The following is a 15,409-nucleotide window of genomic DNA, read 5'->3' on the forward strand; positions in this document are numbered from 1 at the left end:
GGCCGCTGCACCTCAGTGCTTGCCTTTGCATCCCCGTCCTGCCCCTTCCTCACTGGGAGATCTTAATCAAGTTTTATAATTCCTCTGTGCCCCCGTGTCTTCATCTCTTAAAGGGGGACAGTGGCCTCATCTCACTGAGCTGTTGTGAGGACTGAGTGAGTAAATATGCATGAAGGAGTGAGACATCAGGTGAAACACACCACATGCCATTCAGTGCTCATTACCATCCATTCCTCACTCGATCCAAAGCTGTGGGTGGGTGGGGACCTCTCACAGCATCTGAACTGAGTCTCATCTGCAGAGGAGGCCAAGACTCCTCTAGACCCTGTCACCTGCCAGGGAGGACCGTGAGCAGGTGCCGGGAAGGGCGGGGGGCTCAAATTTGAGGGATCTAATGACCAAGGCTATAACTCTCTCTCCTTAGTCTTTAGGGGGTCATATTATAAGCCGACATAGCTACTCAGATCTGAACCCAATTCTGGCTGTGGGCAACGCTACCCTCAATCTGACATCAGAAGGTAAGCTACCCAGAGCCCTTTGAACAGCACCTGCAGCGTTTCTGTCTCTGTTTTAGGAGGTGCTATGTCAGAGCCCATGTCTCTTGCTCTCAGTCCACCATGGGGAGCTCAGGATTCTGGCTGAAGTCTTCTCACGCAGGGGATGGCACCTTCTGTACCACCCGCCACATACACACGACACCCAGCCCCAACCACAGCTCAGCCAGCCCGCGGCAGCCAGGGCTGTCTAGAGGCTGACTAGAAGCCTCTCTGTGACCAGAGGACCACTTCCTCCTCCTCCTCATGTCCCCTCTCCAGTTGCCGTGTAAGAAGTCACAAGTCTAGTGAGGACACGCTGGGGACACTGTAGGGCCCCTGGGGGCAGGAGGAAGGCTAGCAACATTTTCCATGCTGGCTAAGAAGGGCGGTCCTTGAGGGCTGCTCCAGGGTATTCCACCCTTGTCTCCCTGAGATGCTCAGCCCTCACATTGGCTCTGGCTGCTCCAAAGAGGCTGACACTCCCATCCAGTGCGCACTGACTGTGCCAGGCTCTGCTGGATACTTTACACAACACATCTAATTTGTCCAACCCCCGCCGCCCGCCCCCGACTGAGGTCGCTTGCAGTAAGGGGTGAGGGATGGGAATCTAGTCTGCCTTGATTTCCCAACAGGAGTGCTCGCCTCTTCACCAGCAGCCACCTCCCCAGGTCTTCTAACTCCCCACTTTCCATCTCTCCGCCCGCTCCCTCCCCCACACCCCATCAAATACCCTCAAATGGGCTGAGTTGGACCCGGGAAACTGGAGTGCAAGGGAGCAGTCACACTGCCCCATGTGAACTCCAGGGTGTGGCCAACCAGGAATTATCTCACCAGCATCATAAGCCTCCCCAGGGGATTGCTGGCTGACACAGTCTGGTCCCTGATGGGTGGGAACTGAGAAGTGTTGGGAGGGACCTGCTGGCAAAGGAAAAGCCCTCACACTCCTATTCAGCTTTGTGTGGGGCCCAGGAGAGAAAATCCTTCAGCCCCGAAGGACCCTGTCAGCTGTTTTGCTGGGTCCGCCAGGCCTGTAGTCCAGAATCACCCCATCTTGAACCCTGAAGACTAAGGGAGAGGATGCCAAGGCTCTGGGGCGTCAGGAGAGCAAAGACGGCCTGGCCCCGACACAGGGCCTTCTACTTCAGGACTAGCGGTGCTAGCTGTGTTCCTCTGCTGGGATGTTGGTCGTCACCTTTGACTCAAGGTCTCTGTTTTCCCAGCTCTGCCAAAGCCACCTCCAATCTGCACTCAGCCCAGCTCCAATGAGGCCAGTAGCTAGCTGGCACCCGAAGAGGGAGGCCCAGGTACACAAGAGCCCCTCTGGGGTCCACCTTCCTCTGTCTCGGCCACACCGACCTTCCAATCAGCATCTCACTGCTGTTCCTGGACCTGAACACACATTAGATTTGCTGGGCTGCAGTCTCCTCACACATTTCCCGTGGAGCCACAGCCACTTTTAAAGCCAGAGGGGACTGCTCTAACTATCGCCACCATGTAGTGACAATGGGGCTGAAAGGAGGTTTTGTAAATTGTTCACATTGCTTTAAAGATATGGGTATCCAGCTTAGAGAGCTTCCCGGGAGTCCACTGGTAAAGAATCCGCCTGCCAATGCAGAAGACTTGGGTTCCATCCCTGGGTTGGGAAGATACCCTGAAGGAGGAAATGGCAACCCACTCCAGTATCCTTGCCTGGAAAATCCTATGGACAGAGGAGCCTGTCAGGCTTACAGTCCTGCACTGTGCTTAATCACTGAGTCGTGTCCAACTCCTTGTGACCCCGTGGGCTGTAGCCCGCAAGGCTCCTCTATCCATGGGGTTTCTCCAGACAAGAATATTGGAGTGGATTGCCATGGCCTCCTCCAAGGGATCTTCCCACCCCGGGGATCAAACCCAGGTCTCCCCCATTGCAGGCAGATTCTTTGCCAGCTGAGCTACCAGGGAAGCCCGGGCTACAGTCCACAGGGTTGCAGAAGAGTTGGACATGGCTCGGCAACTAAATAACAATAATCCAGTTTAGAAGCCAACGGCAGCAGCAAGAACAAAAAGCAAATCCAATAATCTGAGCTCTGTTAATAGTGGAAACAAACCTTAGCTTAAGCTATGCCCTAACATTGATCATAGTATTGAACAAGTTAGATTTAGTTCAACAGTCTCTGCTGAAAGATGAAAACAGGTCTGGTAGGCCTTGGGGACAGGAAGAGGCCCAGTTCACACAGCATGTGTGCTAACAAGAGTACATGTCCTAGGGATTCCCTAGCAGTCCATGAGTTAGGACTTGGTACTTCCAGTGCTGGGGTCTGGGTTTAAGCCCTGGTCAGGGAACTAAGATCCCACAAGATCCACGGAGCGACCAAACAAAAAAGTAAATGTCACAAAGCTGCCACCACCCTTCCCTGTGAGGAGGACGGGTTGGGGGCTGGTCCACCACACTCAGACCCCCACTCTGCTCCATGCGAGGAAGGTGACCTTTTCTTCTCCACTGCTGACATTTAAGAGTATAGAATAATCTCGCATTCCTTGTTGCAACTGTGCAGAAATGTCATTTTCTTCAACAGAAGGCACACGGCGGATTCCTCTAAGTGAACATTTTCTTGCTGGGTTGGCAAGTGCAGACCTGAAGCCGGAAGAAATTTTGGAGTCTGTGTATATTCCTCACTCTCAAAAGGTAAGACTTGAGAGTTGTTTTTCTCTTTCTATAACTGAGTTCAGTCATCTTTAGATGTTTCAAAACAGATGGAAGGAAAATAAGTCTGCCCCGAAAACCTGTTTCCTGTCCTTCGTGGCCTGGCGTGGCACCAAGGCCCGCAGCCGCCCTTGGGCCAGCAGCTCTGGGAGGCATGGAGCTGGGGTTGTTGTTTCAGCTGTGGGGTGGGGCCTGCCCAACCTGCGGTCATGCTCACACACCCGCTCGTGTCCAAGATCTGGGAGGCGGAAATTAAAGTTCTTTGGCTATGGAATGAGCTTCTCTGCCTGACCCACAAGGAGATAGAGGCTGGGGCTAGGCCTCCTGACTGCCCACTCGAGCTGACCCCCAACAGTTCAGAAGACCAGGAGCGCCTAACACATGATCTCTGGGGGAGACATGGCCACGCAGCCGGCTACAGAGGGGACCCTCTGTCCTCACTCCCTGTTCCTGGTGCTTCTCCCCCAAAGTGTACCTGAATCTGAGAGACCAGTCTTCCCAAGAGGGGCAACACAACAGATACACAGAGAGATCCAAAGCCAGCAGGGTCATGCAGGAAGTCTCATATTAAGTCATGCTTTCAGCCAAGTATGGTCTTCATTTATTTTTTCCTTGGGAATGGAAACTCTGAAGTGTGTTCCCAGTCCAGTGTGGATCAGTGTAAGAGACCCAGACAGAAAAGCAGGCCGACCCAAACACAGTGCCCCCGGTGGCCAAAAACATGGAAACACATGCAAGGCAGCGGCCATCTCTGTTAACTTAGTCACCGCACCAGTGGTCCTGGTGCCAAGGATCATGGGGGGAGCCATCACCCTTCTGACTCTTGTCCCTGCTAGAAAATTCCCTAGTCCACTGTTGGAAAGTTCTATTCAGCACCTTTATGAACTTTACAGAATGAAAAAGGGATAGTATCTACAAAGCAAGAAATCCAGTGGATCTCTTTCACACTTTAAGCAAATCACCTTCCAAACACCTGTGTTGGAGGGATCCTCCATCCTCATGGGGGACAAAGGGTCTGGGGACTAGCCTAAATGGCACCTGGAAATAAGAGCATGGGGAAATGACACAGGGATCCCTTGCAAAGACATCCCGGCCCCAGCGGGAAAGTGCACAGTGACCCTGTTAACTGAGAGTCGCTTTGAACAAAGAGGCAGCCAAATTGTCCCAAGTGTCCTTTGCGTCCCTTTTGATTGAGTCTAAGTGATTAATTAGTGGCACCAAGAAGCAGAAAGCTCGCTCTTAGTTCTGACATATCAAATAACTCCAAATGGTCTTTGTCTCCACAGTGGGAATTCGTGTCAGCCTTCCGACAGGCTCAGTGCCAGCAAAACGCCTTGCCCGACGTGAATGCCGGCATGCGAGTCCTCTTCAAAGAGGGCACAGACATCATCGAGGACCTGAGCATCACCTATGGAGGGGTCGGGGCTGCCACAGTCAGTGCACATAAGTCCTGCCAGCAGCTCCTAGGGAGGTAAGCGACACACCCTGTACCCTGATGGTGAAGCTTGACATTTAAAAAAAAGTGGAAAGATGGAAACTCTTATATGTAGAATCGTTGCTTGTTCTTTCTGTAATTTTGCTAAATGACTCTAACCTCATTTGACTTTGATTAATAAGGCACCACCCTTTGGGTGAGGTGTACAATGAAAATGGCCCAGGAAAGTGTTCAGCTCCGGTGCTCCTATGCACATCAATGCTCTGGCAAACCCACACCAGGCAGCTTCCAAGCGCTCCCCATCGCTCCCGCTGCTCAGGGGCACTCTGTTTCCTTCTCAGCAAAGGCAGTGTCCAAGTCTGAGTCCTGTTCAGTTCACCATGGGATTGGCCATGGTGGTCTCTTTATTTAATGCCTGGGTTCTAGCATGTCCAGGCTACTTAGTGCAGCCTCCCAGGCCTCGGTTTCCCTGAACAGCTTATTTAAGTGATTTCTAAGTTTCCATCCAACTCGTAAAGTGAGACCCTGGGGGTCTTTGAACCATCTAGCACAGGCCCCTAGTCACAGAGACCTCTGGTCATGGAGACTGCCTTTTCTCACTGGTTCCTTCCTGCCCCCAACCCTCCCAGGCAGTGGGATGAGCTGATGCTGGATGAAGCTTGCAGGCGGCTCCTGGACGAAGTCTCCCTCCCAGGCTGGGCTCCAGGTGGGAGGGTGGAATTCAAGAGGACTCTGGTAGTCAGCTTCTTCTTCAAGTTCTACCTACAAGTTCTGCAGGAACTGAAGAAGCTCATAAAGCCGTTCCCTGTGCCTGTAAGTGCTCTGGCTTTTATGGGCTCCTGGCAGCATAAGCTCCCACCTTCCTCGCTCCTTTTGCAAACTATCAGTTCCAGCTTTTCCTTCTTCCTGGGTTCAGCCCTTCAGGGTTACTGTGGGGTGAGGCTCAGGATGCCAGACTGTCTTTGGTGCACAGATGCTTACCAAGTGCCCTGAGCAGGGAAACATGATGGGACCCCTGCTTCCGTGTGCAATTGTTTTTCTTTTAAAATCAACTCTGTTGAAGTATAATTACATAGAACAAAATGCACCTATTATTTAAACTCAGAGGGTTTCGGCAAATGTGTAAACCAGTGCAACCACCACTTCAAACAAAAGTATTTCCATCATCCCCAAAAGTGCCCTTTTGCCCCTCTGCTCTCAACACTCTCATCCCTGCCCCCAGGCAACCCTGATCTGCTTAATGACACTGTAGATTAGTTTTGCCTATTTTGGGATTTTATATTCAATATGAAATGTTAAATAAAATTTTATTTTTCAAAAAATCAAAACATTTATGAGTGCATGCTAAGTTGCTTCAGTCACATCCGACTCTTTGCAACCCCACGGACAGTAGTCCCCTAGGCTCCTCTGTCCATATCAGGAATACTGGAGTGGGTTGCCGTGCCCTCCTTCAAGGGATCTTCCTGATCCAGGGACTGAACCCCTGTTTCTTTTGTCTCCTCTGTTGGCAGGTGGGTTCTTTACCATGAGCACCACCTGTATGCTAATATATAAGTAGCTTCTTCTCAGAATTTCTGATTATGAACTTCGGGAATAAGTTACCAAAACAGAACATTTTTTCTCTCTTTCTCTCTCTTCCCCGCTCAATCCATCTTTCCTCCCCAGACTATGACTAGAACTCTCACCCTACCTTGCACCCGTGTTCCCCAACCACACCCCACCCCAACAGCCCCGTGTTCCTAAACTGTCTGGGTTTTATTCATTCAGATGAAGACTCTCACAGGACTTCCCTGGTGATCCAATGGTTAAGACTCCACACTTCCTCTGCAGGGCACACGGGTTCAATCCCTGGTTGGGGAATGAAAGAAAGAAAGACGAAGACCCTCACAAACCACATTTACTTGAATAACTCTTGCCACCCTTGAATTTCCGAATCAAGACACTAGATATGTTTCAGTGACACCCAAAGAGCCTTCCCAGTCTTACTGCTCTCCCAGAAAAGCTGAGGAAAATAATTAAATTTGAGTTTTGTGTGGGCAGTGAACCACCCCAGCTCATTCTAGAATGGCTCCCCCAGCCCCTAGTTTTCTTGATTCTCCTGCTGCCTCTGCCCAGCTTGCTGCCAGAGGGCCTCTCCCTCCTTGGGTTAGCTTGGCTCCAGGATCAGATTCAACCAGTCTGTCCAGGTCCTCCTAGTGTGGAAAGGGAGGGAGGGCAAGGAGCATTTGCCAAAGCGAGAGTCTGGGAGGCGTTGTGAATTTGCATCATCCCTGCTAACTGAACTCATGGTTTCTCGGTGACCTTCGCCAAATCCTTTTCACAGAAATCAAAGCCCAGTTGAATCATAGACTAATCAGCTTATCTTTATTGTTTTGAATCATCTCTCAGAACAGCCGCCGTTATCCTGAAATTTCAGACCGATTCCTGAGCGCTCTAGAAGACTTCCCGGGCACGGTTCCCCAGGGAGTCCAAAGGTACCAGGTCAGTGAGTTTAATCTAATGGAAACCGAGAAACTACGAGACAGTGATAGCTGTGTGAACAAGCAAGCACTTCAGAGTTGCACATTTCCCTTCTGACTTTCTGAGTTTTGCCAGGACATTGGCCCTTTGTTTCAGGCCTATGCAGGAAGAGCCTGGATCTAAGATCAGACCCGAGCTACTGAAGCTGGATGCCCTCAGGCCAAAGTCATCTGAAGCAGCTTGACCATCCAACTAATAACTGAGAGTCTCTTCCAACTGCCGTTCTTTGGGCAAATGTTTGAAGAGTAGCTTGGCTGGGCGTGGGGTAAGGACAGAGCAGGAGAGTAGCAAGGGTCAGTCTCCAGCCCCTGATTGCAAATGCTTAACCTCCAGTCAGCAAAAGAGCCTCCAGTCAGCTTGAGAGCCTGCAAGCAACTGAATCCCTTCTCTCCAAGAACAATGGAGAAAGTATCTATAATTTTCCACTGGAGCACAAGCCCTCCCACCACCCAATCTCCATACTCCACACACATCTTCCGGTAGAAGAGTTCCAGAATAAACACTTCCTCCACTTACTACACTCCCAGGGATATTTTGTTGCCACTCGCAAGGGCAGAGAAGGCAGCTTAGATCAGATCTGGATGGGCTCCATTGCCATTGGCCCCCCCAGCCCCCCCACCAGAGGCCCTGCTCCTGTCAATAAGCAGGTTTTGGCTTAGATTTTGGTGCCCCGCTCTCAGGAATTATATCACTCCAAGCCTCATCATCATGATGGCTTTATGTGTAAACAGGCTGCTCCTTAAAAAGGTAAGAAAGCAGGACAGGGAGACCCCTGAATTCCAGAAGTCAGGGATATGGGCCACCACTCGGGAAAAGAAGACGCCAAAAGGAGAAGCCAGGGTGTCCCTTCACTGACTTCACAATTTTGCTAAAACATTGGCCCCATCTAAAGCATAGCCACAGAGCTGAAATGACAGCTCCCCAATCAAGTTACATCATTAAACTCGCATGCTCATCTGACCCACTCCAGTGTTTGTTGACTGAGAGTGACCATCTGATTTCTCAACCCTGAATCAGGAGTGTTGGCAATTGGCCAGGCCACTTCTGAAGATGGAAGTTTCCCAGGGAAGCTCTTGTCTTTCTCTGTAGAGTGTGGATTCTCACCAGCCCCTCCAAGATCCAGTCGGACGCCCTGTCATGCACCTATCGGGTCTCAAACACGCCACCGGGGAGGCCGAGTTTTGTGATGACATCCCCATGGTGGATAAAGAACTCTGCATGGCTTTAGTGACCAGTACCAGAGCCTATGCAAAAATCATGTAAGTAAACGAAAAGCTTTCCAAAAACTCTTTCTAAAGCACACTTGGGGATTCCCTGAAGCAATGTGACCGCTCTTTTGAAATGTCATAAACCCAAAGAACCTAATGGAAAGAATGTTTAAAAGGTCACCAGCCCTAAGACGAGGAAAGGAATGTCACTAGAAATGATCATCATGAAAGGGAGAAAAAAACTCACAATTATGGGCTCTTGCTTTCATCTCCCTGCTGCAGCCTCAGGCATGGCTCAGAGGAGTAACTCTGAGTAGGGCTAATATGCAGCTGGTGATAAAACCCTGAACTAGGTTATTGCTGAATGGTAAATGGCCACTGTCCTAAACTTCCTTAGGATGCCCCTTGCCACAGACACGATGGCCACCCCCCTCCTCTCCCCTTCCAGCAACTACAGTGTTATCCCTGGCCCAGCAGGGAGGCTCCTGGACCCTGCTCTCTGGCAGCTCAGCTCTGATTGGTCAGGGCCTATAGTCCAGTTGTCATATATTTTGACTTTCATCCATGGTCTATCCCTCCCTCCCTCAAAGCTTGCTGGTTTCTACTTCTCAAATATATCTCTTTTTTCAGATCAATTGATTTGTCCGAGGCCCTTGAAATACCTGGGGTGGTTGATGTGATAACAGCGAAGGACATTCCAGGCACCAATGGCACCGAAGATGACAAACTGTTGGCCGTAGATGAGGTGAGGTACAGAGCGTGCTGTCTCATGTGACTTGGCGCAGATGATCACCAAGGTACCACCTCCAGGCAGCTTTCCATGCCCTCCCAGCCCTCTCTGCCACTAGGGGCCAGAAAGCCAGTTCTTCCAGCTTCTCTCTAATGCTTCTCTCTCTCTCTTCTAATGCTTCTGTGTGGGGCTTCCCTGGTGGCTCAAAGGGTAAAGAATCTGCCTGCAATGAGGGAGACCTGGGTTCTGTTCCTGGATTGGGAAGATCCCCTGGAGAAGGGAATGACTACCTACTCCAGTATTCTTGCCTAGAAAATCCCATGGACAGAGGAGCCTTACAGGCTATAGACCTGGTCACAAAGAGTCAGACACGACTGAGCAGACACGCTTTCACTTTTCAGTGCCTTTATAGACCTACTCTTCTGGAATCAGGAAATAACATTGCAAAAAGGAAATTTATTACAGAAAAACAACAAATACTCATTTTCCCACTGTGTACTGTTGAGTCAGTTTACTCTTATTTGAAGAATAAATGCAAGAACTGGCATGTATCAGGATGGAAAATCCTTGAAAAAAATCTAGAAAGGAGAATACAATATACAGCCAGTCTCCATTATTTACATTGAACTCTCTTCCTTCCTGGACCAACCCTCTCCCTACCACCTCCCACTGACCTTCATATATTCCATTTTTAATAAAGTTGCTCATATCATTCCTGACCTTTAATTCAATTCTACCATCATTCACTGGGCACTTGCTTTTGGAGCCAAACTATCTTGGTTCATGGTCTCACTCTGCCACTCTGTATCATCACCTGTGAAATGGTGTCTTGAAACCTGTAAAATATCATCACCTGTAAAATGGGAATAATCAGAGGAACCCAACTCATTGTGTTGTTATGCAATTTAAATGAGCTGATACATGTGAAGTGTTTACAGCATTGCTTGGCATGTGAAGGCTCTCAGTAGATGTTAGCTACTATTGTCACATTTCAGGCTGTTTCTCCACCAGCCATGAAATAAACCACTGTTCTTTCGGTTGAACTCCAGATGAGGAAGTTGGCTATTGCTTAGGAGCTATGTTATCTTCTCAGGCTGCCAAAACAAAATACCACATAATGGGTAGCTTATAAAGCAAAAATGTATTTTCTCACAATTACTAGAGGCTAGAAGTCTAAGATCAAGGTGTTGGCAGGTTTATCCTGAGGTCACTCTTGCTGGTTTGAAGATGGCTCCCTTCTCCTGTGTCCTCATAGGAGACGGCCTCTTCTCTGTGTATAAGCCTCCCTGGTGTTTCTACCTCTTTTTTTTTGGCCACGCCTCATGGCATCCGGGATTTTAGTTTCCCCACCAGGGATGGAACCCGTGACCCTGCAGTGGAAGCGTGAAGTCCTAATCACTGGACCATGAGGGAATTCCCTTTTCTCCCCCTACGTCTTCTTATAAGGACACCAGTCACACTGAATTAGAGCTCCAACCTTAGGACCTCATTTCACCTTCATTACCTCTTTGAAGGCCTTATCTACAAATACAGTCCCACTGGGGGTCAGTGCTTCAGTTTGGGGGCTGTAGAGGGAGGCACAGGAATCATAGTGTTCAAAATATACTCCCCTTATCTTTAAAATGACTCCATGAAGGCATCCCACATGAATGAATCACCCTCAACAGAGGACATAGCAAATTCCGGTCCCAGCCAAATTCACATCCACTCTGAGGCTTACATTCAATTGAGTAAAATGGCTAATGAAACCATATATATGATTTAAATTAACTTTTAAATTAAAAGTTTAAAGAATTTTTTTTTAGCCAAGCACATGATGTGACTCCAGTCTGGTTACTATTGGTCAATAATGGTAACTAAGGCACCAGCCACTGGTAAGTTTGGACTGATAGTACTTTTACCCAGAATTTCCCCCCGGCTTCATGCCTATACTTTTTGCAGGTACTCTGCGTGGGCCAGATCATCTGTGCTGTGGTTGCAGAAACAGATGTACAGGCAAAACGTGCTATTGAAAAGATAAAGATAACTTATGAAGAGCTGGAGCCCATAATCTTCACCATCAAGGTAAGCAGAGTGCCTGGGCTCTCCTATAAGGTTGTAGAATCAGAAGTCCCTTGTAAACTTCTTAATGTGAGACTTATTCAGGGTTCTACTACTTTTTCATCGCTGGTTTACTCTGGAAAAATCAACTTTTCTGGAAGGCATTACTTGCATGAATTAAAATTAGCTTTGGTTCCAAGAAACAGGAAAAAAATAGAAGTTTCTTTGTCCTGCACATTCAAAAAAGTCTAGAAATGGTCAGTTTCAAACTTACATGTGACTCTAAGTGTCAGGGTCTGGGCTCCTTATATCTATTAATAGTCGCTCTGTCCTGCGTGGTTTCCATTCTCTAGATCACACTTCGGTCCACAACAGTTACTGAACACTGACCTTTGAGTCCACACTTCTGTCAGCAGAGAGAATGCGGCAATGATGAAGAGTATATCCCCTCCCCTTAAAGACACTTTCCAGAAGCTGCACATAATCTTTCTACATCTCCTTGGTTAGAACCTAGTCATGTACCACACCAATACTCCTAGAAAGGGGGTCTGGGAAACATACATTTTATTCTAGGTGGCCAGGTATTCACTAGAAACTGGGGGTTCTATTACTTGAGGAAAGTGGTGGGAATGGATATTGGGAGTAATAATCTTTTCAAAACGGAGCCCCAAAGCAGTGGGACCTTCATGATAGAATTCCATAGAAATTTCCATTCTCACTTCTGGTTCTAGATGATGGAAAACAAATGCAACTTCCAGCAAAAAATAATGAATTTAGATTAGAAAAATCAGATGTAGATTTATGGCATTTGTGTGCTCTAATTCAATGAAAGATAAGTTCATATCAATTAAATAGAAAAAAAAAGAGTACTTAATTTTTGCTTGTGAAAGAAATAAAATTTTTTCAAAGGCCCTAGTGAACCATTTGAACATTTTAAAAATGTCCCTAGAAGGTACAACTTGCTCAATATTCAGAGTGTTAAAAAGGTCATGTTTCTAGTTCTTTCTAAATTAAATCAACTCTATTCCAAATTCCCATTTTGTCAAGTTTGCAAGAAGTTCAGGCCATTGTTCTTGGCTCACACCCCTTTCTAGAGTTGTACTAGGATCCTAACAAGGGTTTTTGAAATATCAATTCCAATCCCATTTCCTCAAGAGGGGAAATGGCACCCAAAGGATATCCTCATGAAATATCCTGGAGCTCAGAACACTTAGAGATCTAGGGTTCCCTCAGAATAGGACTCTCCACCATCAGTAAAAAGAGTTCTTCTGTGAAGAAAAGTAGGTAAAAGAACAGTCATATATACCAATGCTCATTCATCCATTCATTCATTCACATGACTATATATATAAGAAGCAATATAGAGTTCTGTCTAAAAACACTGGTTCTAGAACTGTGATTCAAACTGCCAGGCTTGAATCTTGGCTGCACCACTTCTTAGCTATGTGACCTTGGACAAGTTTCTTAACATATCTGTGCCATAGTTTCCTCCTTTGTAAAAAGAAGAGAACAGTAATAAAACCTGCCTCATCAGGTTGTAAGACTAAATGAGTTAATATTCAGAAAGCATGTAGAACAGTGGCTAGCACCTAGTTATAGCATATATTATATATAAACATAGCATATATTATAATAAGATTATACTAACTTAGGACATATTTACAGATGACAATAAACATACTTCCACACATACTAGATTGACATACTGAGATCTTGGTACAGCAAAAAAGTGAAAACTTCAGCTATATTCTTCATTTTCTACTGCTTTGAGAAATCAAGCATTTATTATTAGGCAAGATGTTTCTGAAAACAGCCAGGCTTGAAAACTGCCTCCATCACTTATTTGAAGCATGACTTTGGGAAAGTTATTTTAACCTCCTTAAGCCCAGCTTCTTCATCTGGAAAGTGGAGAGAATAATAGAATTCATGTGAGAATACATGTAAATACACTGTCTATTGTACAGTGTTTGACACAAAGCATGCACTCAATAAATATTAGCTGCTTTCACTGTTCACATTGTCATTAACAAAAAAGGCCACGGACTTGAAATCATTAGGGAGTAAGAACACAAGAGTCAGGTGTCCTTGTGAAATATGGAAAACACCTGTATCTAAAGGTTATTAGGTGTTATCATTACAGGGTAATAATCCTAGATTTCTTAACATTTGGAAAATTCTGTTATTAAATTAGTGAGTAATTTGAGGAAAACTGTTTTCTGGAGGGGGGAGAAGTTGCTTTGCATTTTGTTTCTTTAGTTGGGGGTTGATCTTCAACACTACACTCTTGACAAATAGACATATTTGTGCTTATGTTGAATAAAGTAAATTAAATTTTTTAAAAAAAGGAAATAAAGGTTAAGCAAGAATCAACTGCCATAGATCAACCCACAGAACAGCAGGACAGGATGGCTTCCAGTATTCATGTGTCAGTCAGTTCATAATATTGTTGCCAAAAAAAACCCTAGCATAAAGGGCTAGGAAGCCCTTATGAGATATGCCAAATACACAAAGAAATGAACAAACTGCCTACCATATCTCTGTTGGGTTTTCTTGCCCCAGAGGTGCATTAGGACTTGAGTCCTCCCCTTCAACATGAAGTCTGACACAAGTATTTTTATTCATGAAGTGGGGAAAAGGGGAGGGCCCTGAGCCTCACTCTTACTGCATTTGGATCTATCACCTGCGCCCTGGACATCCACATTGAAATGGAGAAATGAGTAGTTATTATCCTGGACCATCATAGTATCCCCAGATCTCAAATCTTAATGTCTCTCTAACCCTTGCTGGTTTTCTCTGCAACTGAGAAGGCATTTTCTATGGCATCTCGGCTCTGCGGGGAGTCTGCTACTCAAGGACACACTCCTTTGCTGGCCTGACTCCTTTCACGTGTCCTAGCAGATGGCGATTGTCGGAGTTTGCCGGCTTTTGAGTAAGAAAAATTTGCCAGTGGAAGAAAACGACAAAAAGAATTAGCTTTTTTTTCTTCCTGTCACTCAGGATGCCATAAAACACAACTCATTCCTGTGCCCTGAAAAAAAACTTGAACAAGGAAACATCGAGGAGGCATTTGAAAAAGTTGATCAAATTGTTGAAGGTGAGTGACTCAGGATTGTTTCCTAGAATATTTGTGCAATTCTCTTCTGAAACAGACTGGAGAGCATGTGATTTCCTTTCAGAAAGACCACCCCCTAAAGTCGTGGCATTTTACCAAAGTTCTCCTCTCTCGCTTCCTTTCAAATTGTGCATGTGTTGCTTGGGGTTGGGGCGGGGGGGCAGGTAGGGAGCAATAGAATAAATAAAAAATTCCTAAGACTTTGATTAGTCAAGGACAGAATGAAGAACAAAAGCAGAGATTTTCAACTTCTTATCCAGAACCGCAGTCTCTGAAACAGATGACCTCAGTTGTCACAGGACAAAACACCTGATCCATCAGTTTCTCAATCAGGACAAATCCAGCCAGCCAGTCCATGTCTCACTTGCTTTTGAATTCCCCAACCAGAACACACCTTCAGGCACTTTCCTTTACTTGCCCTTAACAGGAGAGGTCCATGTCGGAGGACAGGAGCATTTTTACATGGAAACACAGAGAGTGCTTGTTATTCCAAAGACAGAGGACAAAGAACTGGACATTTATGTGTCAACACAGGATCCAGCCCACGTGCAGGTGAGGTCCAGGATCTGCCCCACCTCCTCCCCAACTTTCCAGTTCCCTCATGGCCTTCAGCCTCCACAGCCTCACAACGGCTGCCATTTTACCTGCAGAGTCTTAGAATCTAAGTATTACACATCAGCAGAGCAACTAAGACCCTGGAACCATTTTTTATGTTTTCCGGTCTTGTCAAGTAAATGAAAGAACAGCCACAATCATTTTCTTTTTTTTTTTTTTTTTTTAATCATTTTCAATTTAAAGTGAACATTCACTGGCTTCATGCTTAAATGTGACAGTGATTGGATGACACAATTATTTCTGTACTTGATTTTTCCCTAAAATAATCACTACAGGCAACCTTTGGAGTAAACACAGCACTTCATAACACAGTATCATTTCCCCAGTCATAAAGTGTTCCGAGTTTTAGTTGCAAACATTTCTTCCTGTTTAATAAATTGTCAGGAGTTTGCAGGTTTTCACCTTACTGGGACTTTAGGTGTAAGCATTTGGCTAGGATCCAGGTTTTGACAGGAATCCAGGACTCTGACAGTTTCCCTTTTGGAAAAGACCACTTTTCTGCTGGAAAGTTTGTTTTATGGAGATTAGCA

General features: G+C 46.4%; 1 protein-coding gene across 2 annotated transcripts in view; it reads left to right on the forward strand.

Moving 5' to 3' along the window:
* LOC109569328 (aldehyde oxidase 2) overlaps positions 1-15,409 on the forward strand; it is a 77,723-nt gene that overhangs the window by 26,114 nt on the left and 36,200 nt on the right. For both annotated transcript variants that reach the window (XM_070769948.1, XM_070769939.1), the window contains 10 exons: positions 425-518; positions 3,092-3,201; positions 4,506-4,690; positions 5,284-5,467; positions 7,043-7,135; positions 8,264-8,433; positions 9,013-9,127; positions 11,054-11,176; positions 14,150-14,246; positions 14,692-14,816. In XM_070769948.1, the coding sequence (XP_070626049.1) occupies positions 425-518; positions 3,092-3,201; positions 4,506-4,690; positions 5,284-5,467; positions 7,043-7,135; positions 8,264-8,433; positions 9,013-9,127; positions 11,054-11,176; positions 14,150-14,246; positions 14,692-14,816 (1,296 nt within the window). The remainder of the gene's footprint in view (positions 1-424; positions 519-3,091; positions 3,202-4,505; positions 4,691-5,283; positions 5,468-7,042; positions 7,136-8,263; positions 8,434-9,012; positions 9,128-11,053; positions 11,177-14,149; positions 14,247-14,691; positions 14,817-15,409) is intronic.

Source organism: Bos indicus, chromosome 2 (genome assembly GCF_029378745.1).
Source record: "Bos indicus isolate NIAB-ARS_2022 breed Sahiwal x Tharparkar chromosome 2, NIAB-ARS_B.indTharparkar_mat_pri_1.0, whole genome shotgun sequence".
NCBI classification, from domain to species: Eukaryota; Metazoa; Chordata; class Mammalia; order Artiodactyla; family Bovidae; genus Bos; species Bos indicus.